The 24,224-nt window shown below is 37.7% G+C and overlaps 5 protein-coding genes and 3 non-coding genes across 11 annotated transcripts; 7 read left to right on the top strand and 1 right to left on the bottom strand.

Moving 5' to 3' along the window:
- Positions 1-212: 212 nt before the first annotated feature.
- On the top strand, positions 213-3,772 carry LOC140789386 (protein DETOXIFICATION 35-like). The gene is made up of 7 exons (XM_073139062.1): positions 213-590; positions 1,205-1,830; positions 1,935-1,991; positions 2,074-2,312; positions 2,435-2,553; positions 2,728-2,814; positions 3,282-3,772. Exons 1-7 carry the CDS (start codon positions 252-254, stop codon positions 3,354-3,356), a joined length of 1,542 nt encoding a protein of 513 aa, XP_072995163.1. The 5' UTR covers positions 213-251; the 3' UTR covers positions 3,357-3,772.
- Positions 3,773-4,548: 776 nt separating this feature from the next.
- LOC140789017 (protein DETOXIFICATION 35-like) lies at positions 4,549-7,673 on the top strand. Its single transcript, XM_073138595.1, has 8 exons — positions 4,549-4,965; positions 5,125-5,675; positions 5,807-5,881; positions 6,010-6,066; positions 6,152-6,390; positions 6,490-6,608; positions 6,849-6,935; positions 7,295-7,673. Exons 1-8 carry the CDS (start codon positions 4,645-4,647, stop codon positions 7,367-7,369), a joined length of 1,524 nt encoding a protein of 507 aa, XP_072994696.1. The 5' UTR covers positions 4,549-4,644; the 3' UTR covers positions 7,370-7,673.
- A 1,213-nt stretch (positions 7,674-8,886) lies between these two features.
- Positions 8,887-12,714, top strand: LOC140789698 (uncharacterized). 3 transcript variants are annotated; one of them, XM_073139493.1, is made up of 6 exons: positions 8,887-11,303; positions 11,608-11,694; positions 11,892-12,052; positions 12,146-12,230; positions 12,328-12,365; positions 12,468-12,714. In XM_073139493.1, exon 1 carries the CDS (start codon positions 9,037-9,039, stop codon positions 11,230-11,232), a length of 2,196 nt encoding a protein of 731 aa, XP_072995594.1. In that variant the 5' UTR covers positions 8,887-9,036; the 3' UTR covers positions 11,233-11,303; positions 11,608-11,694; positions 11,892-12,052; positions 12,146-12,230; positions 12,328-12,365; positions 12,468-12,714. The 3 variants fall into 3 exon arrangements, with proteins under 3 accessions (XP_072995594.1, XP_072995593.1, XP_072995591.1); XM_073139492.1 differs by having other exon boundaries at positions 12,328-12,387; XM_073139490.1 differs by having other exon boundaries at positions 12,146-12,365.
- Positions 12,715-13,943: 1,229 nt separating this feature from the next.
- On the top strand, positions 13,944-17,591 carry LOC140788959 (ubiquitin-conjugating enzyme E2 4). 2 transcript variants are annotated; one of them, XM_073138510.1, is made up of 7 exons: positions 14,057-14,216; positions 14,342-14,421; positions 14,882-14,996; positions 15,092-15,144; positions 15,271-15,399; positions 16,147-16,219; positions 17,285-17,413. In XM_073138510.1, the coding sequence occupies exons 1-6, from the start codon at positions 14,173-14,175 to the stop codon at positions 16,176-16,178; spliced, it is 453 nt and encodes a 150-aa protein (XP_072994611.1). In that variant the 5' UTR covers positions 14,057-14,172; the 3' UTR covers positions 16,179-16,219; positions 17,285-17,413. The 2 variants fall into 2 exon arrangements, with proteins under 2 accessions (XP_072994610.1, XP_072994611.1); XM_073138509.1 differs by lacking the exon at positions 16,147-16,219 and having other exon boundaries at positions 13,944-14,216; positions 17,285-17,591.
- Positions 17,592-18,140: 549 nt separating this feature from the next.
- Positions 18,141-18,224, bottom strand: TRNAL-CAA (transfer RNA leucine (anticodon CAA)). Its single transcript has one exon. It is a non-coding gene; the product is annotated as a tRNA-Leu (tRNA).
- Positions 18,225-19,353: 1,129 nt separating this feature from the next.
- LOC140788276 (rRNA 2'-O-methyltransferase fibrillarin 1-like) lies at positions 19,354-23,377 on the top strand. The gene is made up of 7 exons (XM_073137463.1): positions 19,354-19,485; positions 19,566-19,882; positions 19,968-20,063; positions 20,806-20,883; positions 20,956-21,132; positions 22,788-22,856; positions 23,034-23,377. Exons 1-7 carry the CDS (start codon positions 19,470-19,472, stop codon positions 23,208-23,210), a joined length of 930 nt encoding a protein of 309 aa, XP_072993564.1. The 5' UTR covers positions 19,354-19,469; the 3' UTR covers positions 23,211-23,377.
- LOC140789986 (small nucleolar RNA snoR60) lies at positions 21,573-21,646 on the top strand. Its single transcript, XR_012109286.1, has one exon. It is a non-coding gene; the product is annotated as a small nucleolar RNA snoR60 (small nucleolar RNA).
- LOC140789987 (small nucleolar RNA snoR60) lies at positions 21,824-21,897 on the top strand. Its single transcript, XR_012109287.1, has one exon. It is a non-coding gene; the product is annotated as a small nucleolar RNA snoR60 (small nucleolar RNA).
- Positions 23,378-24,224: the final 847 nt, after the last annotated feature.

The following is a 24,224-nucleotide window of genomic DNA, read 5'->3' as shown; positions in this document are numbered from 1 at the left end:
AAACAATGATTAGTTGGTAAGTACTTCATGATATCTTTTGATGTATTAGTAAAAAGGACATAATTTAGGGTGTAAAATGGAAACAGCGTAATCACGTGCGCCGCTCAAAGGTACAGTCCTTTCCAATTATGTACAATTTCCCCCATCCTTTTCCAATCCCGAAACCTTACGCCATAAATAGCAGCAGGGAGCAATAGCTTCTGATCGATACTAACCACAGAGAGAAGAAGAGAGGAAGAGAGAAGCCAAAGATGGGTTCTTTGGACTCGCCACTCCTCGGTAAGAAGACGAATACCATCGACGACGAGGAGAAGGGGTGGAGGCCGCAAGAGGAGGAGATGAAGGCGGCGGCGGAGGAGGAGGAGGGATACGATGCGCCACTGGTGAGGACGGGGAGGGACGCATGCGAGATGTTCGTCGGAGAGTCCAAGAGACTTTGGACGATCGCGGCGCCGATCGCGTTCAATATCCTCTGCCTCTACGGCGCCAACTCCACCACCCAGATGTTCGTCGGCCACATCGGAAACCTCGAGCTCTCTGCCGTCGCGATCGGCCTCTCCGTCGTCTCCAATTTCTCCTTCGGATTTCTCGTGAGCTCTCTCTCTCTCGCGCGCGCGCGCGCGCGTGCTCTCCTCTTCTCCGGTTCTTTGGGTGACGAGATTTTAATGTTAAAATTTGGGTCCACGTATCGGGATGGACGTCGTCGATCTAGTTCGGATCCGATCCGATGCCACGTTGGTTGAGATTACGATCGGTCGGATCGAGTTCCTGGGTAATCGTATCGGGTCCCATATGGCAAAGCAGTTCTCTAGAATACTTTTTGGTAGAAAAAATTTAGAAGTTGGAAATCTATTGAACTTTTATCAACTCTTAGGGAATTGGCATGTAATAACACCCTATATTTAACTAATTATGCAGTCAAAACCTACATGCAACCTTGTCTTTTTTCCTTGAAGTTAGCAAGAAACAAGCCAGTTTGTTGATGACATTTAAAAAAGGAATTATTTTCTTACTTCAATTTGTGTCTTCAATATTTTGATTAAATCCAGGATGACAGTCAATTCTGTTTAAGAACCATTTTTTTCCAATGAAAAATTGCAGGGTTCAGTCGTTTAGATGATAAATTCACTTATATTTAGGTGCTGTATGCAAATACCCGTAGCTCTTCTTCTTCATTGCTTTAATGGTGTTTATTTATTGCTAGCTTGGCATGGGGAGTGCACTCGAGACACTATGTGGGCAGGCCTTTGGTGCTGGTCAAGTTGCAAAGCTAGGCATCTACATGCAACGGTCATGGATCATCTTAACTGCCGCCGCAATCCTTCTATGTCCACTTTACATATTTGCCACCCCAATTCTGAAGTTCCTTGGTCAAGATGATGCTATCGCAATCGAAGCCGGCAAATTCACAGTCAGGATCATCCCGGAAATGTTTGCGCTGGCGATAAATTTCCCTACCCAAAAGTTTCTTCATGCACAGAGCAAGGTCATGGTCCTGGCCTGGATTGCTTTTGTTGCTCTTATATTTCACGTCGGCCTGTTGTGCCTCTTCATCTTCGTGTTCGATTGGGGCCTGGGCGGGGCGGCAGCAGCCTATAACATCTCGGCGTGGGTGGTCTCCATTGCACAGGTTGTGTATGTCGTCGGCTGGTGCAGGGACGGGTGGACCGGACTATCTTGGTCTGCGTTCAATGAGTTATGGGCCTTCGTTAAGTTGTCGCTTGCTTCTGCCGTGATGCTTTGCCTGGAGATTTGGTACATGATGGTCCTGGTGGTGCTTACTGGCCACCTTGACAATGCTGAGATTGCCGTTGGCTCCATTTCTATCTGGTAATCGTAGTTGGCATATTTGTGAGAATATTTGGAATTTTAATAGTAGTAGAGCTGTAGATGAGGACAGTGAATAACTATTAGATCTCTCTGCTTGTTTGCAGCATGAACATAGATGGTTGGGAGGCCATGCTTTTTATTGGACTCAGTGCTGCTATAAGGTGAATGAGTGATACTATTCTATTAAGGATTCATTTGTTGTGATTCATGTCCATGCTGAACTTATTTTGTTATCCTTCTCAGTGTTCGAGTCTCTAATGAGCTAGGATCTGGTCGTCCCAGGGCCACGATGCATGCTGTCATTGTGGTGGTTGCCCAGTCACTAGTGATCGGGCTGCTTGCAATGGCCGTCATATTAGTGTCTCGAAATAATTTCGCCGTCATATTTACCAGTGACAAGCAATTACAGAAAGCAGTTGCTAATATAGCTTATCTACTCGCTGTGACCATGGTGCTTAATAGCATTCAGCCTGTCATTTCAGGTAAGCAATGGTTTTCGAGTTATGGAAGGATCGTTGATAATAACGCTGTTACCAGCTGAGCTTTTACGAAGGTGGTATGGATGATTTGGTACTTACGTACTCCAAATTTGTTATGTGAGCAGGAGTTGCTATTGGAGGTGGATGGCAAGCTCTGGTGGCATACATTAATCTGGGTTGCTATTACATTTTTGGGCTTCCACTAGGTTATGTTTTGGGATATATCCTACAATGGGGACCTCAGGTGAATTTCTCCTCCCAGCTAACTTCTTTAGCACTTTGGCCTCAAATTTCCCAAAACTACCACATTTTAGGCTGAAAACGAACTCATTTATTTATCACAGTACCTGAGTGTAATCCTCTTTTGATTGTATATATATTTGCGAGCTTTTTGTAACACTATCTGTGCTGATCTCAGGGAATTTGGGCAGGCATGCTCTGCGGAACTGCTTTACAGACGGCGATTCTACTATACATAATTTGGAGAAATGACTGGAGTGCTGAGGTAAATTTACATATAATTTGCTTTAAAGTTATTTATCTCTGATGCCATGCTCTGGTGTTATTAGTTTCTGTTACCATAAGCTAAAAAGTAGATTTTCCCTGTTGTAATAGATTTCTCCCAGGTACCTGCTCTTTGTTAGTTCATGTATAATAGAAGAACTTGTCATTATCAAAAATTTGTCCGATGCATTGCAATACTTTGATTATCGAGGTTGTTTAAACTTCCTAGATCTGAAACGATTTGCAACTCATATGAAAGAGGTTTAACATCAGAAGGTAGATGCTTACAAGAATTAGCCCTGCCAATCTGATTTAGTATTTACCAAGAGAGTTCCCATTGTAGAACAGATTTTGAGATGCTGATCTTTGAGTACTAGATAAATATTCAGCTCCAGATTAATGTGCAAAATTATATGTTTTCCTTTTAATTAATGTGATCACAAAAATACTATACTTGTAACATTGCAGGCAGCAAAAGCTTCTGAGCGTGTGCGATTGTGGGGTGGACAAGATGAAGCTAAGCTACCAATTGAACCTAGCTAGCTCAAGAGGAACTTGATGAATATAAGTTAAACAAGGGTCTGATCGATTGGTGGATCTTTTAATTTCTTGATGAATCTTATTATCTCTCTCTCAAACTCGCCACAACCAAATTCAAACTTATTTAGTACATTGGAGGCTGATAATGTAAGTGTCTCCTGCGCGCGAAGAAACCGGTGGACTGGAGCTGTCGCCATACAGGACCGAGTAGATGCAATTGTAGGTAATTGTAGGATTCTTCGCAAATTCCTCTGATCGAGCAGCATTCGTTGATGCAGTTGCATGATCTGATGCTTTCAAAAGTTTTGTGACAACATATGAAAATTAGGCATATTCTCGTTCAGCTTGAATGAGGGGCCTCTGTATCCACATTTGACACTGTAACTTTCTTAGATCAATGATACTAGTTAGTTGCTCTCTAGTATGGTTGTTTTGCTGGATGTGTTACCTTTGTTGTAGGAAAATAGGTAAGATTCTAACAGAGTCTACTAAGTGATCCAATATTGCTCAAATTCAAAGAACCACAAACTTGGTTCCCAAATGTCTCTTTCCCTTATTACCTAGTTGATGATTAACCAACTCATCAACCATGAAAAAAAGACTACCTGGATCAACCTATCAGCTGCAACTTTGTGGTCTGAAACTCTGAATCCAATCATCTCCTTTCCAAGGTCATAAACCAACTCACTCTGACCTCTGCTGCATGTTCTCAATAATGGACAATTCACCATCCAATTGCGTAGAAACAAACGATTCCTACGGGTTAGCTCAACCTCCTGTATGATGATCACTTCTCTAACAGCTTAGACGTTTTAATATAGTTGATGAGTTAATATGATATTAAAATTAGAACTTTGACATATATATACTTTTGTTCTTACTCATAGAGAATGTAATCAGGCTATCCATGGTTAGAAATTTTTTGTACCATAATAGAGTGATTGGTGTTCTTCCTTCCAACTTTGGTTTGTATTCTTGATTTTGACACCACTAGAGCTATGATTTTTTATTTTATTTTATATAGCTATGACTTTTTAAAAGTGAACTAGCAGTAGATGTTGACATGAAAAGAAGAAAATAGAAAGAAAAGAAAACAGTAGCAAAAAAGAGGGCAGAGGGAAAAGAGGGTGACCGTTGACCGCGACCTTCTCCGCCCTTCACTCTCCATCGTCCACCAAAAACAAGAAGCCCCACCAAGAAAAGAGCACCGACCCAAAAATGGCTTCCATATCCTCCTCACTCTTCGAGAACAACACGAAGGTCAACGCCGAGGAGAAGGCGAAAACGAGCCATGGCGGTAGCATTGGATAGCGAGAACGACGAGGAGACCGGGGCCTTAGTGGTGGAAGTAAAAGGAGCGAAACAAATAGACGAAGAAGAAGAGGAGGTCGACGACGCACCGGTCGTGAGGAACGGTGGGGAAGCGTGGGGTGTGTTTTTGGGTGAGTCGAACCGGCTATGGGCGATCGGCGCACCGATCGCGTTCAATATAATTTGCCTCTATGGGACGAATTCGACGACCCAGATGTTCGTCGGGCATCTCGGCAACCTACAGCTGTCGGCGGTGGCGATTGGGCTCTCCGTCGTCTCCAATTTCTCCTTTGGATTCCTCGTGAGCTCTCTTCTCACCTCTGTCTCTATTTTCCATGTCAACGTTGTGTATTACTGCGGACCCAGTTGTAGGAAATTTTACAGCCGAAATTTGTTACTAATTGGGTCTATGAAAATTTGTTTCTTTAGTTACTAATTACCATTTCCTTCCATCGTTAAGCTTGGCATGGGAAGCGCACTGGAGACACTATGCGGACAAGCCTTCGGCGCCGGCCACGTGGCAATGCTGGGAGTCTACATGCAAAGATCCTGGATAATACTCCTCACCTCTTCCCTCCTCCTCTCTCCCCTCTACGTCTTCGCCACCCCAATCCTCAAACTCCTCGGCCAAGAAGACGACGTCGCCGCCGAAGCCGGCGCGTTCACCCTCCGAATCCTCCCCCAGATGTTCGCGTTGGCCGTAAACTTCCCCACCCAAAAGTTCCTCCAGGCACAGAGCAAGGTCGCAGTGCTTGCGTGGATTGGATTCGTTGCACTCGTAGTCCATGTAGGCTTGCTGGGTCTCTTCGTCTTCGTCTTCCACTGGGGCCTCGGCGGCGCCGCGGCGGCGTACAACATGTCGTCGTGGCTGATGTCGATAGCTCAGGTGATCTACGTCGTCGGATGGTGCAAGGACGGATGGACGGGGCTTTCTTGGTCGGCGTTCAAGGAGTTGTGGGCATTTGTCAAGTTGTCGCTGGCTTCTGCCGTGATGCTGTGCCTCGAGATCTGGTAAGTTTTGGATGATTTACGTATTTGTTACTGGGAAATGATGTAATAAAAACAACACCCAGGCGCTGAATTATAAATACCCAAAACTTAGGGTGTTTGTTATAAATTTCCCCGCCTCTGTTTTCTAACAGGTATATGATGGTCCTTGTGGTGCTCACTGGTCACCTTAACAACGCTGAGATTGCTGTGGATTCCATTTCCATCTGGTGAGTTCTTGCAATAATTTTTATCAAAAAAAAGAAAGAAAGTATTATTGCAACAATAGCTACATTCTTTGCAAAGATTTAGATTAGTCTGACAAAAAAAAAAGAACCTCTTTTTTCCTTTATTTCAGCATGAACATAAATGGCTGGGAAGGAATGCTGTTCATTGGACTCAATGCTGCCATAAGGTTGAAAGAAAACTCTTCTTAAGTTGGTAACGATCCATCACTACATTGAACTTAAATTTGATAGTTATTACGTTCTTCTATGCAGTGTTCGAGTCTCCAATGAGTTAGGATCTGGGCGACCAAGGGCTACAATGCATGCAGTCATTGTGGTGGTTGCCCAATCCTTAGCATTTGGGCTCCTCGCCATGGCCTTCATATTAGCATTTCGATCTCATTTTTCCATTATATTTACCAGTGACAAAGAGCTCCAGAAAGCAGTTGCAAATCTAGCACACCTCCTCGCTGTAACCATGGTGCTGAATAGCATTCAGCCTGTAATTTCAGGTAATTATTTATTTACTACAACATCTTAATTTGTTGTTCTTGTGAGCAATAATGGCGGTAATGTGGGAACTTAATACGATCAAATTTGTCCATGAGAAGGAGTTGCTGTTGGAGGTGGATGGCAAGCTCTGGTTGCATACATAAACTTGGGTAGCTATTACATTTTTGGGCTTCCTCTGGGCTTCATTTTGGGTTATATGTTCAACTGGGGAGTGCAGGTAAACTTTGTTCTCAGATTTAAATTTCTTCCTAGATGTTTAACTAATATAGCTAAGTAAATAACCTTACTCTAGCTTGCCACATGATTCTTATATTAATAGAAGGATGAACCCTGCAAACTTTGCTAACTGGGCATGAAATGAAATGTTCTTGTTGATTGTCTAAAGTAATAATTGTCGAAAACTTTTTCTTTATCGATTGCGAAGAGCTTTTGTAATTGATAGATGCTATGATCTCAGGGAATTTGGGCTGGCATGCTTTGTGGAACTTCAATGCAGACAATAATTCTACTGTATGTGGTGTGGAAAACTGACTGGAAGGCTGAGGTACATCAAATAACTAATATGCTCTTTTTTCGGCCTCTCTTTTCTCTGAACTGAAAATTTTAGGAACTCAAAAGTAGCAGCACCAGCATCATAACTTACCACTAGTACTTCCTTTCATCTCCATATGATAACTATGGTCATTCTGAACTAGTTGCTGTTAGAATTAATCCATGATTAAAATGAAACTATCAGTATCTTCTTCCATTCTTTTTCTTTAAAGTTTAACTATCACAGCAAAAATCTCTTGGTGAATTCTGACTAAATTGAAGTTCAAATATTATGCTTGATATATACTTGCATTAAGATGGAAAATGGAGAAATTTTTTCTCACTATTCTTATCATATATTCAACTTTGCAGGCAGCACAAGCTTTGGAACGTGTGAGGTTGTGGGGTGGACAAGAAGAAATCAAGCTGCCAACGCAGTCTAGTTAGCTTGAAGAGAACTTGTTTGAAGATCTAGTAGTGCAACTTAAGCCTATTAGAACGATCGATTTATCTCCTTTCTCCTCTTGAAACAGCTTGTTAGGATGTTTATTTTTTGCCCACTTAAATCTCTTTTCTTCTACTCAAATGGGTTTAATATCATTTGCATGCCTATGGTATTGCCCAAAATGAAGAGTAGAAGTTCTTGTAATTTTGTTTACCTAATTTGCAACGGAGGAGAAGGAAGGGAGAAACTTAGATAGAGAACTAAGAAGATCAGCAAAATAGACTTTTTGCGTATATACCCTTAAAATTTTCTTATTTGTAAATATATGATTTTTTTTTTATATAGATGGCTTTCTCATTAATTTTTAAATACTATAAGGATAAATCTCAATAATTTAATAAAAAAATATCCGAAATTAAGAGAGAAATGTATGAAAACTAGAAGAGTGATATTTTTATATTTTTAATATATATTAATATTAGAAAGGGTATACATATAAATAAGAGATCTTTCAAGGGTTATACACGTTAATTTTTTTTTAAAAGTATCGAAATTCTTTTGGTGGATGTAAAGTTCTTATTATTATCCCATGCGACCCAAAACTGATTTGTAATCATTTTTTTTTCTTTTTCATATTTATTTGTTTATATCTATAATTAGTAAATTTATTTCATTTAATGAATTTTTAGATGGGGTCTAATTCTCAATTTTTAGATGCTCATTAGATGTTAAGCTCTTCTATAATTCTTAAAGTATAGAAATGTTTTTGATAATTAAAAAAGAGGAAGATTAATTATACTTTTATCCTCTCAAGTCAAAGTCTCAACTTTAATCCTTTCATCCATCGTCAATCCTCTAATTCTATTCATCTTTTTCCCAAATTCCAACCTTAGATATAAATCCAGTGCTCCATAACTAATCCCATTGCTAATAATCCTTCAATAATCCCCTTAACCCATCTTTAAATCACGATGATTTCCGATCGTGGTGAGCATAATTAATCATAGGAGTAGATATTCTAGGGGCATAATAGTTATTTCGTAGTTTTTGTTAACACTTTTAGTGGAATAGTAGAGAGTAAAAGAGAAAAAAAAAATACATATATATATATATATATATATATTGGGGGGGGGATAAAAATGAAAATAGTCTATTCTTGAGGGATCAAAGTATAATTAACCCCCAAAAAAACATTAGCTCACTGGATTATCGTAAATCCGGCCCGGCCCGTCTCAGCCCAGCTTTTCTATAATTCCTAAAACCCTTCTTCCTCTCTGCCGGCCGCTGCCTTCTTCCTCTCCTCTCCTCTCCTCTCCTCTCCAATTTCCTTGTGGCTTCCCAGGCTCTCCGCTATTCTGATGAAGAGCTATTCCAGCCTCAAACCGGAAGCTAAGTAGTATCTCTTCCCCCGAATAACTTTAGCAACTTTTCATACGCGCCGCACTCAAACTTTGGATAAAGTCGTTCTTTTGCTCAGGAAATCTAACCCCTTAGTTACAGATTCTTGATTCTCGTGTAAGATATGGTGTAAATTTCTCATAAAGAGGACACCTTTGGCTTTGTTCTCCTATTTATTCTTTCTGGGCTTATTCGTATAAGCTTGTTCCATGAAGTTCCATCTAGGTTTAGCCTCTTTCCGTATAAGAATTAGTGGGATCAGTTCAAGTCTATGCTTAGGGTGGACTTGGGATTGTTCCGCCAAGCTCTCGTAGGAAAAAGATGGTCTTTGAGGCTGTACTCTTTATCTTCTTCCTTATCCTTGTTGGATGACCAATATTTAAGTTCTAGACCACATGTTGAAGCTGCTACCAGTTGCGGCAATAGCAAACAGAAGTTGAATCCTTGCAGCGGTAGAGTCGCGGGTCTTTATCCATTGGTTGCCGTCGTAGTGCGCACTTTGGATTGGAGCATTGTGAGGGAAATAAGCTTCAGGGAATCAGTTTACAAGTATGGTTTGTTTCATTCGTTGGAGTCGTTCGCGGTGCTCATTCAAGCATTTTCATCAGCAAGAATGAATAGAGAGATCCAATGTTTGGTTGGTAGTATTGTAAATTACTGTCAGAATGCTGGTCCGGAGTTGTTTGGATTAATCTCTACTTTAGTTGATCGTTTAGATGGTGCCATGAGCTTATTGCAAGCCTATGGAGCTGCCATCCGTGCTTTTGTAGAGTCCTCAATGTTTGAAGATGCACTTGAAACTTATCAGGAAGCCAAAAAGGTTGGGTTAGAGCTGCCCTTGTGCAATTTCTTGCTGAAGTCCTTGGTGGAAAGGAAGCAAGTCAGATATGCTAGAAGTTTGTTTCATGATATGAATTACTCTGGCCCCTTGCCAAATGTCTATACATATTCGATCATGATGGATTTGTATACTGACCAAGACACATTATGTTTGAAAGAAGCTTATGAGATTCTTTGTGAAATGGAGAAGAATGGTGTAAGCCCAAATGCTGTGACATACGCCACTTACATCCGTGGACTTTGTGGCGCTGGGGATGTGGAATATGCAAGGCACTTTCTTCAGGAGCTTCGTCAAAGAGGCCTTCCATACAATGATTACTGCTACAATGCTGTGATTCATGGTTTTTGTCAGGAGGGCCAGCTGTCCAAAGCTAGGATCATTTTGGATGAGATGAAGGGATGTGAATTTCCACCAAATTTGCATAGCTACAGCATATTAATTGATGGGTTTTGCAAGCATGGTGATGTTTCAGAAAGCTATAAGCTGCTTGTTGAAATGGTGGACAGTGGAACAATGCCTACAACAGTCAGCTATAGCTCACTCTTGCATGGGCTCTGCAGGACAGGAGAAGTGAAAACTGCATTGAAACTTTTCCATGAGCTTGAAGACAGAGGACTTGAGCATGACCAAGTTGTTTACAGCATCCTTATCCATGGCTATTGTCAGCTCGGGGATCTGGAAGTTGCTCGTAACCTCTGGAATGACATGGTTCTGAAAAAATATGTTCCAGATGTTTATAACTATACTAGCATTATTTACGCCTTTTGCAAAACTAGACACTTGAAAGAAGCATTGGGGCAATTTGAACTCATGCTTGATAATGGGGTTATGCCCAACATTGTTACTTGCACTGTGATAGTTAATGGGTTCTGCAAAGAAGGACTTGTTCCAGAAGCCTTTATGTTCCTAAATGAAGTACGTGATTTGGGAATTCTACCGAATCTTCATACGTATGGAGTCATCATCAATAGCCTTTGCAAAGAAAGAAAGTTAGATGCTGTCTGGGAAGTTTTTTCAGATATCATAAAGAGAGGGCATCTTCCTGATGTTGTTCTTTATAGTACCCTTATAGATGGTTTTGCCAAAATGTTGAAGATGGAGGAAGCTTTAATGATGTATGACAGAATGTCAAAAGAGGGTATATCACCCAACATATTTACATATACAAGCCTCATGAATGGGCTCTGCAATGATGGTAAACTTCGTGAAGCTATGAAATTGTTTGAGGTAATGGTAGGAGAGGGAGTGGTGCCTGACAGAATTGTGTATACTTCTCTAATTGCCAACTACTGTAAATGTAAGAACATGAAGAAAGCTGTGGAACTATTCAGAGAAATGGAAAGGAGGGGATTATCACCTGATGCTTTTACATATACTTGCTTAATTAGTGGTTATAGCAAGTTGCTTCTGATGGATATTGCACTCTCTCTCATGGAAGAAATGATAGATATTGGGCTCGCTCCTAGTGTGGTAACTTATACGTCTCTCATCACTGGATATTGCAAGTTGGGAGACCGTCGTAAAATTTATGATATGTATAAAACTATGCTCAAGGCAGGCATTTTGCCTGATACTAAGGCTTGGCTATTATTGGGTCTCGACGGTGGTGCAGAATGGAGTATATGAGCATCCTCAGGAAGAGAGTAATACTTTTCTTTTCTGATACTCTACATGCCTAATCCATCTCACTTAGCTAGGTAAGTCAGATATGCCTATTCCTTTACATCTCCTTTACCTCTCCCAGTTAACAGAGTTACATAATTTAACATTTCTAGGCGAACATGTTAATTCATTTTTGCCTTTCTACAGCATGTGAATCTGTGCCTTGGTCTCTGACCATGAATCAAAGATTCCTCCTGGCGAGTAGGGCCAGTGATGTTTTATGCTGCACAGATGACTTGCATAGTTTTTAGGGTTGGCTAAATTGTAAGGTCCATGCATGAGTTGAAAAGGAACTCTTGGTGTTAGCGTTCTTATTGTGTTGCTCTTACTATGAAGCAGGAAGGTGTTGGAAAGTCAGCGGGTTGAGAAACCTAGGCATCAAACTCATATTGCTTTTCTTTGATCATTAAAGCTTGCTTCCATGAGGTATTTATGCATTGTTCTTTTTATCTTGTTAACTTGATCTATATAAATTTTGCACAAACAACCACCATCATGCATATGTTGGAAAGAGGTAAGGTCTAGGTACCTAGTGCAGCCATGTAATATTCTTTCATGCTTTTTCATGTTATATACACAACTGATTGCTATCTCTCATACATGGAACTCATGAGATCACACAGTTAGCCAAAGTTGAGGGCTAGGTGAGTTCCGCACCTCATTCACCTGGCTGGGTATATATATTCTGGAACTGGGAGTCACTACCAATGCAGATGGTAGTTCAATATGTTGTAAGATATCTTGGAAGTTGAACCCTCCTTTTAGAAGTTGCCAGTGAACTCAGGTAAGTATCTCTGATGAACTAGGAGCAGAATGGTTTGTCAGGCTTATCTTGTAATGACTGCCAAATTTTATATGTATTTCTCTGATTCTGCAGAATTTCGAGTTCATCTTCTGACTTTCAAAGATGAATTGGTAAAACATGAGCAGTTTACATCCCAGGTCCAGAATGATTGACCCAAGTATGCCTCAATTTTTTTCGCATTAGCTTGCTCTGCATTCTATCTTTCTGCCCCTCGGCATTATAATGTGGACTGTGAACTAATGAATCTTATACAGCTATATGTGTAACAACAGGATAGGATCTCAGGGTCCAGGTGCGTGCAACAATAACTTCCAGTAAATCTTATCCCCATACTGTTTCTTTTGCATTTCTTATGTAAAATATTTTTGACAATCTTGTTTTTCCTGGATTGTAGATCTAGCTGGCCTTGCAAAATGGGAGTTGATTCATAGTTCGCCGCAGTGGTGTATCTAAATGTTTCTCCACCATGTAAGAAAAAAAATGGATATCTATTTGATCTCTTCTCCTGTTCTTTCTTATTGTTGTAGCAAATTATATTGTACATCCATCATGAAGCCAAACAGCAGTCTTTTGGGCTCTTCAGAGAAAAACCTACTCTTTGTGGTTCGGTTTGATATTAAACTTATCTACTTGTATTTCAATCTTGAGCGCTTAACTCTCTGCAGCCAAGAGTAAGTTACAACAGTGAGTCAACCAAAGATATAAAAAGACTCATTTAGAGATGGTAGAGGTGGTTTAATTATTTTGTAACTTTTTTGCCACAGGAAATATTTTTTACAGTTGTAATTTATTTTATACTAAACGAGAGTTAAATGCTTCAATAAGCTAAAAGAGGGTAAACTATGCTTCAAAAATACTAAATATTCTACAAATAAGATGATGCGGCATTGTTTTATTCATTTCAAATAAGTATTTCCAAGTATTTGTTCTGTGGAATATGAATATAATTATTCTAGTATAATAATTAAATAATATTTTATTTTAGTATATTAATTTATTAATAACTAAACATTATTATTTTACTTCGTGAGACGATTAATATATATAATTACTACTCATATCAGTTATATATGTATTATTTTTTTTCTCCTCTTTAGAAATAATATCCCAGAGTATTACCAACAAGTGAACGGATCAGCTTTGGTGTAGATGACAAGGATCACACTTATTATTCTCGTTTTCCAACATGCAACAAACACGTGTGACGTGTAACAGTTTCCATCTTGTAAAAGCTACCTCAAACTGCCAAAGAACACGTACAACACTACACCCAACGTTTTTAATTCAAACATAAAATAAATAAATAAATAAGATGAGTTTTATGCCGTGTGTCCACAAAATACCTTGCAAATAAAATACCAAAATTTTCACACAAGTACTTGCTCCCCAAATGTTAATATAACATAAAGCACCATTTGAATCGAGTGGACAGTCGACACGTAGCAAGAGTTAATACCTCTAAAAAATAAAATAAAATAATGGCCTTTTATTTTCTGAACTTCTCCTTTTCTATTCCTTTAAAATTAGAATAATAAAATTAGGAGATCGACGTAAAAAAATATAAATGATAATTTAACTGTTTTGAATGTAGTTGTTTATTTTTGTTATTTTTATTTATTTTTTAGTTATTGTGTTTCAAATAGGGAATATTGGATCAAAGATAACTCGATATCAAATAGGAATTATTTTAACTCCTGATTATGATTAGTGGCATTAGTCTTTGTGGGCAAATCTAATAGAGGAAAGAAGAGGGGTTGAAATAAAAAATAAAAGAAGTAGGGGTTGAAATAGGAAATTTTCAGAAAAAAAAAGAGGCACAGAAAAGTTTTTTATTTTATTTTTTATAACTAGAAAAAAGGCACAGAAAGTTAGGGCATCAAGAAAACGATATGAAATATACATTGCGGAGGGTAAAACGGGAATGATATGGAATAATTTAGAGGCCCTTAGAAGGGAATTATATATTAGATTTGTATGCATTATAATTTGGTGCTTTTTATCTCCTCTGCAATAGAAAGAGGTCTTCAACTCCTTTGGGTCTCTTCACACCCAAATAGTTCTCAAAACTTTATTTCTCTAGAGGAGAAAAGAAGGAAGCAATGTCTTCTCCGAGTAAACGCCGCGAGATGGACATGATGAAACTGTGAATCTTGAGAAATCTCATCTGTTTTGATCTCCATAAAGATTGTCATTTTTTTTTTTTGTTCTGATCTCTAAAAAGTTGATCTTTTCTCTTTCTTTTTTTTATTTTTATGTTGGGATCTCAAGGATGATGAGTGATTACAAGGTGGAGACTATCAATGATGGGATGCAGGAGTTCTTTGTTGATTTCCATGGACCTAAAGAGAGTATACTACAATACCCAAATCTCCTTTCTTGTGATTTATTTCAGGATTGATGGATTGGTGCTCCTTTGTGTTTTTCACTTTGGATTTAGTTGGTTGGTGATGTTTCTTTTGCCTTCTTTGTGGATGTAGAAGATGCCTTCATAACTCCCCAATTTCTTTAGGAAATTGGTCTTCTTTAGAGCTCACTTTGTGTTCTTGTAATCCACCTTATGATAAAAATTCATCCTCGTGTTGCTTAATTGAGCAATAGGAGAACTTGATTGGATCAGTGCATCTTCTGATTCCTTGTCTAGATATTATTCCATCCAGGACAGATTAGGTAGTTACCTAACAATCTATTTTTCTCCAGGTTTAGCGATAGGCTTTATTCATCTACCTTTAGATAATTTATGGATTTCTAAGTGATGGGTGTTTCTCAAATTTTACCTTTTTTTTTAATCTCCAAATTTGGCTGCTGCAGGTCTTTATCAAGGGGGAGTGTGGAGGATTAGAGTTGAATTGCCTGATGCATATCCTTATAAGTCTCCATCCATTGGTTTTGTTAATAAGATCTTTCATCCCAATGTTGATGAAATGTGAGTTCTTATTAGATTTGGCAGCTTGGTTTTCCATTGGGTCCTACAGTATTCCTTTTAGCAATAACTAATTCCTTTGCCTAATCTTTGTACAGGTCTGGTTCAGTTTGCTTAGATGTCATCAACCAGAAATGGAGTCCAATGTTTGGTAAAAGTTTTTAACAGATATGAAATTCATTTCTAAGTTAGAGCTATGAATATTGTCTTATGTTGATTGTAATTTGGTTATCATTTTCTGATATATTTTATGGCCTTTCATGGTTGACATTTTCAGATCTTGTGAATGTCTTTGAAGTTTTCCTTCCGCAACTTCTTTTATATCCTAATCCATCTGATCCATTAAATGGTGAGGCTGCTTCATTGATGATGCGTGATAGACCTGCTTATGAACAAAAAGTCAAAGGTGACATCTTGCAACCTTTTATGTGGTTACCTTTTCTCATTTGGTTTTATACATCAATAGAGTGGAATGGCAGAGTCTTAATCTCTTAATTGATAATCTATGCTGGTTTTATATTGGGATGTTGCTTTGATTTTCAATGTTAAACCTTTTGCAAGTGATCATTTCCTTACACCAACATATCGTCATGTATTGTTGCTGAAGTTCACTACAGAAACTGCTCCTTTTTTTTTCTTTTACTAGTAATAGATGTTAATGTTGGCTTTAGATTTTTAAGATATGATATCATGCTCTCGTTCTCTGTTATATATTTCTGAAGGCACAAGTTCTCCAACATATACGACTGGTTCTAAAAATGAGTGGATTTACTGAGAAATTGCAGATGCGTGAAACTTAGAAGATCTTAATTTATTATTTGCTTCACCTCTGTCCTTTGTTTTTGGCTAAACCAAAAAGTGTTGGTAGTTGGTACCCTATTTCATATACAAGTTGTGCAGAAATTTAGGTCATCATCCAAAAGATTCAATCATGTGCTAGCATATTTGCAATATATGTTAATAACTATGCAAACATATTGATGGAACTCATGGGTGGGAGGAAGGGCTGGTGAAATGCAAATCTTTTAGTAAACTAAACTTTACGGTCTTGCATTCTATAGAATGATATGCAATAGACTTTAGCAATTTCTTCTGAATTGTCACTTATTCGACCAATTCAATTTTGCTTCTCTTCTTGCTATGAGGTCAAAAGACAGAATCTTCTGCTTCTGTGGAAGGGCATAACAGCTTCTAGAAGATGATTGTATCTTTAGATCTGCCGCCAGGTAAAGTATGAAGTCATCAAAGCTGAGGAAATATTTCTGAAGCTGCTTTAGAATAGGATTCTGTGTGTGTACTGTACTATATATGAAGTTCCCTGCAACTATGGATCATACTCCCTATATGATATGAGATGGTCAGGAATTTTTTTGTCATTTTACTCATTAATCTATGAGATTGACTGTTTCAAACTGTCAATAGGGCTCCTCTTATATATATTTGGCTTAAAAAGAGAAATGCCATAATACTGGTGGTCCCTTCTTTATCTTTATTCCAACTCTCCTCTTTCCTGCTCATATTTCTCACTTATTGTCTTCTGATATGTGCATCAATTATAAGGTCATTTAACTTCAATTTACATTTTGGCCTAATTAATTTGAGATTGTGGCAATTTTAGATGAGCCCATTATATTGAATTTTTCTTCTCCGATATTTCCTTTCAACATATTGTCTGATAACTAAATAACTGTAGTTTTCCTGCCTATGACTGCTGGATGATTACTAAAGAAATTCAAGTTAAACTGATGCTTCCAGAGATGCATTTGTACAAATATAATCTCCAGCAATTTTGGGTCATATTTGTGTTCTGTCATTTGGGTATGACCTGTGCATTTTATTATATTTGGATGACCTGCGAAAGTAATGTAATTCACTGAGAAATTCAAAGGTTTTGTACTCTATACCATTCAGTTCAACTTGAAAGTCTTGGGAATACTATTTATTGACTTCTCCAGTCTCCTTTTCTTACTTTTCCACCATACAATTGTAGAAACATTTCTTCAGGAAAGCTTCTAATAAATAATTAGCGAATAGCTCAAGACACTGTCAATAATGAAAGCTGCACCTCTAAGAGTTTTTATGGGATAATCTCTACTAACGATGCAGGCAGATTGTAGAGCTATAAACATGGCTGGATCTAAAAACAGCAGAAGACTCCATTGTTGGGTTATATCAGTATTTTAGCAATAATTTGTTTAAACAGATAAACAGAACATAAATATTTTATGATTGGTGTATTGGTCTTTTCCTTTTCCTTCAAGTGATGTATCTCAATGTTTTCCTTCATACAGAATATTGTGAGAAATATGCAAAGCCAGAAGACATCAGTGCGCCTGCAGAAGAAAAATCGAGTGATGAGGAGCTGAGTGAAGATGAGTACAGCGACGACGATGAGGTACACGGCAAGCCGGATCTCTAAGCTATATAGTGATTCTCTGATCTCGCGTACATGGTGTTTCAGCTACTGGCACCAAAGTGATCTCAGCTCTACCTATCAACTTTATTTGTTACTCTGTAAATAACTTCATGTTACATTCTATGTTGCCTTGAAATTCCATCGTTTAATTGCAGCTGGTACCTATAAGACCTTCACATAAAGACTCGTTCAATTTTCACCCCCAGGAAATAATTTCAAGAAGATGTTTCAGTGCTCCGAACTATTTTTAAGGTCTTCTAGTGGTGCTTCCTACCGAGTGTTTGCGGGCTCTTTGTTGGAAACGAGGCGTTTGTTCTTTGAATCATCTCACGTAATTTTAAAAAGTTTTTATCTCTTTGTGATTAGGCTAAAATTTAAAGTGTTTTACTGAACTTTTAGTTATAATGTCATGTAACCTATTCGTAGTTCAAACCCATAGCCAACCTTTAGTTTTTTCATCTAAAATTAATTGAAATATAATATTTTATCAAAGGCCTCGTTTTGCTTTGAATTTAGAGATTCTTTTTGAACTGATTCAAGAACTTCTAAACTAGTACGTAAAAGGGAGTAGATTTATGCTAGACATAGCACTCTATAAAAGGGCTTGTAAGAAAGAAAGGAAAAAAAAAGGGCTAAAGGAGGTATAAAAATAATATACGAGAGTTGTCTGCAAATATTGTGGGCTTCATCGCCCAATGGAATGCAAAAACAAATATTTTTTTTATTTTTGTTGTCAGAAGTGGGATTTGAACCCACGCCCTCTCACGAGGACCAGAACTTGAGTCTGGCGCCTTAGACCACTCGGCCATCCTGACTTCATATTCAAAAGGTCATGTTAATTTTAACTTCTAAGCACTATCCAGAGTATTTTGCTCGAAATGCAGAATAAAAAGAGGTGGGATAAAGGGAAAACCCTACTCAAATGTGTATATTTGAGTGAATTAGGACTTTTCCTCTCATAACCTGAGACTCAATCAAGATTAGCTATATATCATTAGCAGAATTTTGTCTAAATAATTAGACTGGATCAAGCATAGAAAATTGGCAAATACTTCAATGCACCTTTAAAACTTATAATCTTAATCCAACGGCTATAATAGCCAGTTTTTATATCCGGTACCGGTTTTCCGGTACCGGTTCCAAAACCACATTACGTAAGAAAACGAGTATATCAGTTAAGAGGATTAATTACGTGTGCCTAACTTTCCAATTTTCTTGTTATACCCTTGAAGATCTTAACCATTAGATCTTCATCAAAGTGATTGATAAGTACCGAAGAAGCGCTCTATACGTTTTTTCCGTTAAGATTTCTCTCTTAAATATAATTATGCCTTAATTATAGGAGATATCATTTAATATTAAATAATTTAAATTTGATTGTTTGGAGATAAACTTTAATTTAAATATAATTCTCTATCTCTATCTATTAAAATTTAATTTAAATCAATCTTAAACTAATGGGAGATATATGTAAATAATAAAAAATAATTAAAAAGATAAAATGTAATTAAAATTTCATCAAGTTAATTATAAAAGACATCAATACCCTTATTTTAATATATATACATTACTCTCGATTAATGATATATATGTCTTTTACTTAATAAAATATTAAGATAATATAATTGTTAAAAAATAATGTGCAAGATTATATATCTAAAAAAATTACCTGCTAAACCTAAATATCTTTCATTCCTATTATACCCTTAAAGATCTTAACCGTTAGATCTTCATCAAATTGATTGATAAAGAATTAATTCGATTGCACCGAAGAAACCCTCTAGAAAATTTGCATATTAGATCCCTAAAATTAAACCCGATAAGACTTGTTGGATTTGGATCTACTATTGGGTTTCCGGGCTCCGTTCGCCGACCCGATGGGGGGGGGATATTTTCGTCATTGCGATTTTGCGACACAACTTTCCTAAACCCTAAACCCTAAACCCTAAACCCACACCCTTCGACATTCGCTATAAATTCACCTTCCTCCCAGAAACCCTAGCTCGACTACCATTACTCCAGCCTCCTCTCTCCCGTCAACATCTATTGTTTCCACTGAGATGAGACCCCCAAGAGGCAATCGCTTCTCCTTTTCTTCTCCAATCTATCATGGTTTCCGATTCGTATGTCTTAACATATCTTTTGATTGTTCTCAGGCGGTGGCCGCGGTGGAGGCTTCAGGGGCCGCAGCGATGGCGGCGGGTTTAGAGGAAGAGGAAGAGGAGGCGGCGGGAGAGGTGGAGGTTCAGAAGGCCGAGGCGGAGGAAGAGGACGCGGCGGCTTCCGTGGTGGTGGAGGAGGAAGAGGGCGTGGAGGTGGTCGCGGTGGTGGAATGAGGGGTGGGAGCAAGGTCGTTGTTCAACCCCATAGGCACGACGGAGTCTTTGTTGCCAAGGGGAAGGAAGACGCGTTGTGTACTAAGAACATGGTTGTGGGAGATTCCGTGTATGGTGAGAAGCGGGTCTCGGTCCAGGTGGGTATTAACCATAAAGGTGCTTCTTTTATGCTACTATTTGCTATCTTTTGTTGTTCTAACAGTGATGGCTTCTCTATTTTAGAATGAGGATGGTACCAAGGTTGAGTACAGGGTGTGGAACCCCTTCCGCTCGAAGTTGGCGGCGGCTATTCTTGGTGGCGTTGATAATATTTGGATTGTAAGTTTCTCTCTGTTTTTCTTGTAAGATTCTTTGTTTTTGTTGCTGTGTTAGTAGGTTGTTTCTTATTTTAGCTGGGCATGTTCATATATTGCAACTTTGAGGGCATTGACTACTAGTTATTTACCTTATGCAGTTATTTTGCAAGCATCTTTTTCAACAGTTCCATATATTCATTGTATATAGATGTATGATTGTCCTGTTGATGTCGCTTATCCTTTTGATATTGCCATTTATTTACTTTTTTATTTTTGTTTTTATATTTAGTTCTTTGTTTTTGTGTTTGTTTTCCTTTTTCTTTCAAGCTTTTCAGTTGTATCATGTATCCTGTGTTGTACTAGCTGAACCCCTTGCTCTTTTCAGTGAATTTTTCATTTTATGTAGTACCTTGATTAGTACTCTCAACGATTTTCTTAATAATTCCGATTGAGTTCCTGTGGAATCTTTTGTTGATTGTCTTCTTCAGCTACAGCTTCTGTTGAGTGGTACATTTCATACTTAAGATAGTGCTTGTGCAGAGTGAATGGTACACTTGATGGAGTATGATTCTTTACACGGCCTACTCATTTTGTTTTGAAACTTGGAATTACCTTTTTGCTTTTTGCTTCATTCATTTCAGAATTTGGAAAATTTCTCGTTGTTCCAGATATTAATCCGTTCCTACTTTTCTATGTCCATATTCATTCTGCATCTCTGCTAGATCTTCAAGTTGCTGTTCCTAAGTTCATGATACATTATGCAGGCTCCAGGATCTCGAGTATTGTACCTTGGAGCTGCATCAGGGACTACAGTATCTCATGTTTCTGATCTTGTTGGACCTGTAAGTTCTTTTTACTCGGAATATATTTTCTTGTAATGTTTATACCATATCTCATTACAAGTAACTTGGCAGACAGGAGTTGTCTATGCGGTTGAATTTTCACATAGAAGTGGTAGGGATCTTGTAAACATGGCTAAGAAACGAACAAATGTTATTCCAATTATTGAAGATGCTAGGCATCCTGGGAGATACCGAATGCTAGTTGGCATGGTTGATGTCATCTTTTCCGATGTTGCTCAGCCAGACCAGGTATAGATGTTATCATTGTTCTTTTCTATATTCTCAAGTTATTCTATGGATTTATATAGGGTTATTTATTCTTGTTTATTTTCCTTTAAAGATCATGGAGGGTTATGTTTATGATAATATTACTAGTTTTAAATTTCATCACAATTTCTTCCATGTAACATGAAAGATATAGTTATTGAAGCACTAAATTAAGTGGATACCTTATGGAATGTTCTGTTAAAACAAGGGCTATTGGTCCAGTTTACATAAAATTTATGTTTTTTTATTCTTTATTTATCTTTAGTCAAACTTCAATTAGTTTGCCTAATTGATATGGTCTCTCCCCTCCTCTCCCCAACTATCATCTTATTGAATTTTGTATCCTTTTTTTTAAAGCTACGACCTTTTGATTTCCTTGTCAAATTTAAGTATTTTGCACCTATATATTTTATTTGGACACCAAGCAAATGATGAGCCTACTCGGATTCCCCTTCAGGACATCATAATGGATGATGCAATTTGAGTTTCTGATGCGCTTGTGTCGCTAAGTTCTGTTATCTCTGTGCATTATTTTCTCATACTTATCATGTGCATTTCACATCAATCCAACTTTCATCTTATTGGATTTTGTATCCCTTTTTTTAAAACAACGACCTTTCGATTTCCTTGTCAAATTTAAGTATTTTGCACCTATGTGTTTTATTTGGACACCAAGCAAATGATGAGCCTACTCGGATTCCCCTTCAGGACATCATAATGGATGATGCAATTCGAGTTTCTGATGTGCTTGTGTCACTAAGTTATGTTTTTTCTGTGCATTATTTTCTATTACTTATCATGTGGATTTCACATCAATCGTGATTTTTCTTTTCTATCACATCAGTTATAATCTAATATTACAGTTGGATCTTTCTCAGATCTTTTTCGTAACAACTTTCTTGATGATTATTTTAATTCACATTTTGCAATATACATGATATGGCATCACATAATTCTCCCGAGGTGGTCTAAATGTTGTTCTCCATGTTATTTTATTCTTAGGGACTTTGGCTCTTAATAACGCACTCTACTCATTCTTGAGAAATGACTACATATGGGTTATTGTATGCACGTATGTATAATACCATAGACGTACACACCCATATACATATATGAATGGGGAGCATAATTTGTTGATTGCCACTAGGGTCCATGCAGCTCCTTCTGCCTAATGTCAGCTCCTTCTGGCACTGCTGCTTTTCCTTCAATAAGTGCCAGCAGAAGCTTGACAGCATCTGCTGAGTTTGAGCATGTGCAAAGAAAAGTCATTGGACTATGACTAGCACAAGCAAGTAAATTAGTGGAGAATGTAGTGCATGTGCAATTTAATGATTGAAATTAGATGGATGCGGGATATTAACTAAAATCTTCCAATGTATTCAGATGCCTAATTTTGTAAAAAGCAGGCAGTGGTAATGAATAGTTTACCTATAAGTCCATTCTTTGACAGAGATCTTTTTATTATCTTGATACTTTGCTAATTATGCCTCCTTAAGTACCTGTTACCTCAGGAAATTAAGGATTCGAGTTCAAAAAAGTACATTCCTTCCAAAAACTGGAAAATGTCCACTATGATATGAACTACATTCTGCTTATAGTAGTAGTTTAATTTTCTAATCAGTCATTTGGTTCTGCAGGCTAGGATCTTAGCACTAAATGCCTCATATTTCTTGAAGAATGGCGGTCATTTTGTGATTTCAATAAAGGTATATCGATTAATATTTTCAGCTTATGGGCAGACTTTTATATTTTGCAGCCAGCTTCTCTGTAACCATTACTCCAGTGGATAACCTGGTGTTGTTTACATATGGGCAATATATTGTTTCATTTCATTCTTTTCCACGTTCAATTTGTTCATGTTTTGTTACATCCTTCAATCACAGGCAAACTGTATCGACTCCACTGTCCCTGCCGAGGCGGTCTTTGCTCAGGAAGTGAAGAAGCTCCAAGCAGACAAGTTCAAGCCTTCGGAGCAGGTCACACTGGAGCCATTTGAGCGTGATCATGCTTGTGTTGTGGGTGGCTACAGGATGCCAAAGAAGGAAAAAGCAGCAGCGTAGAGTTATGTTTCCTGGAGTAAGAGATTAACTCGAGTGGGTTGCTATTTTTGTACTTCTAAAACGCTGCTATCTTTTGTTAGATCGACTCTTTAACTCGAAACTTTTAGCCCTTTTATTATGTAAAAGGTTTGTTGCTTAATTTATATTTACAATGCTCTCTTCTTCAACTTTGCTGTTGCGAATGATGATGTTATCTGATGTTTATAGTCAAGATTGTAGAGAGTAGTGAGAATATCATAATTTCTGACTTGATTTGGACAAAGTATGCCTAACCTGAAAGAGTCCCATCAAGGCTATTTAACTCGAAATCTAAATGCCCTCTTCGACTGATGTGCCCTTTCATAGCAACTGGTGGATATGATGTAAAACTGTAAGTCAAAATTTGAAGTTGTATAGACCGATAAGAAAAGCTACTGACCTATCTAATACTCCCAAAATTATAGTGACGTTCTACTAGTCTATAATAAACTATTATAAATTTTACATACTATAATTTTTTATTATAAAAAAAGAGATTTTTATAAATCATATCTTATATTTTACTTATTTTATAATTTGCACTCCATCTTTAAAAATTTTATAATAAGATCTCTCATTTTTTTTATAATATTCATTTAATACCCTAACGTTACTTTAGCTAACTGACATTAATTATGTTATATAGTTTATGTGACTCTAGTTCAAAGATTACTAAAATATTTTTAAAAAGTTCTGATCTAACTTAAATCCCCACAAATTTTTTTTTTCAAACTAAACCCTAATCCCATAAAATCTAAATTCTCTTATCTATAACTAAATCTTACCTCACAAAATTATAATGTCAAAACCCATAAGTCAGAATCTCCCAAAATTCCTACCACTTATAAGCTTTAGAAGCTTCCCCCAACTTTACATATTTTTCTTTATGTTTCTAGTTCAATCAACAAAATCGGCTTAGCATTTGGGGAGCGATCTCCATGGCTTGGAGTTTGGAAGTTATAAGATTGGCTTGACATTTAGGTGATGTTCTTCATA

This window comes from Typha latifolia, chromosome 5 (assembly GCF_019914945.1).
Source record: "Typha latifolia isolate L0001 chromosome 5, TyphaL0001v2, whole genome shotgun sequence".
NCBI classification, from domain to species: domain Eukaryota; kingdom Viridiplantae; phylum Streptophyta; class Magnoliopsida; order Poales; family Typhaceae; genus Typha; species Typha latifolia.
This window is presented reverse-complemented; position numbering and strand designations above follow the sequence as displayed.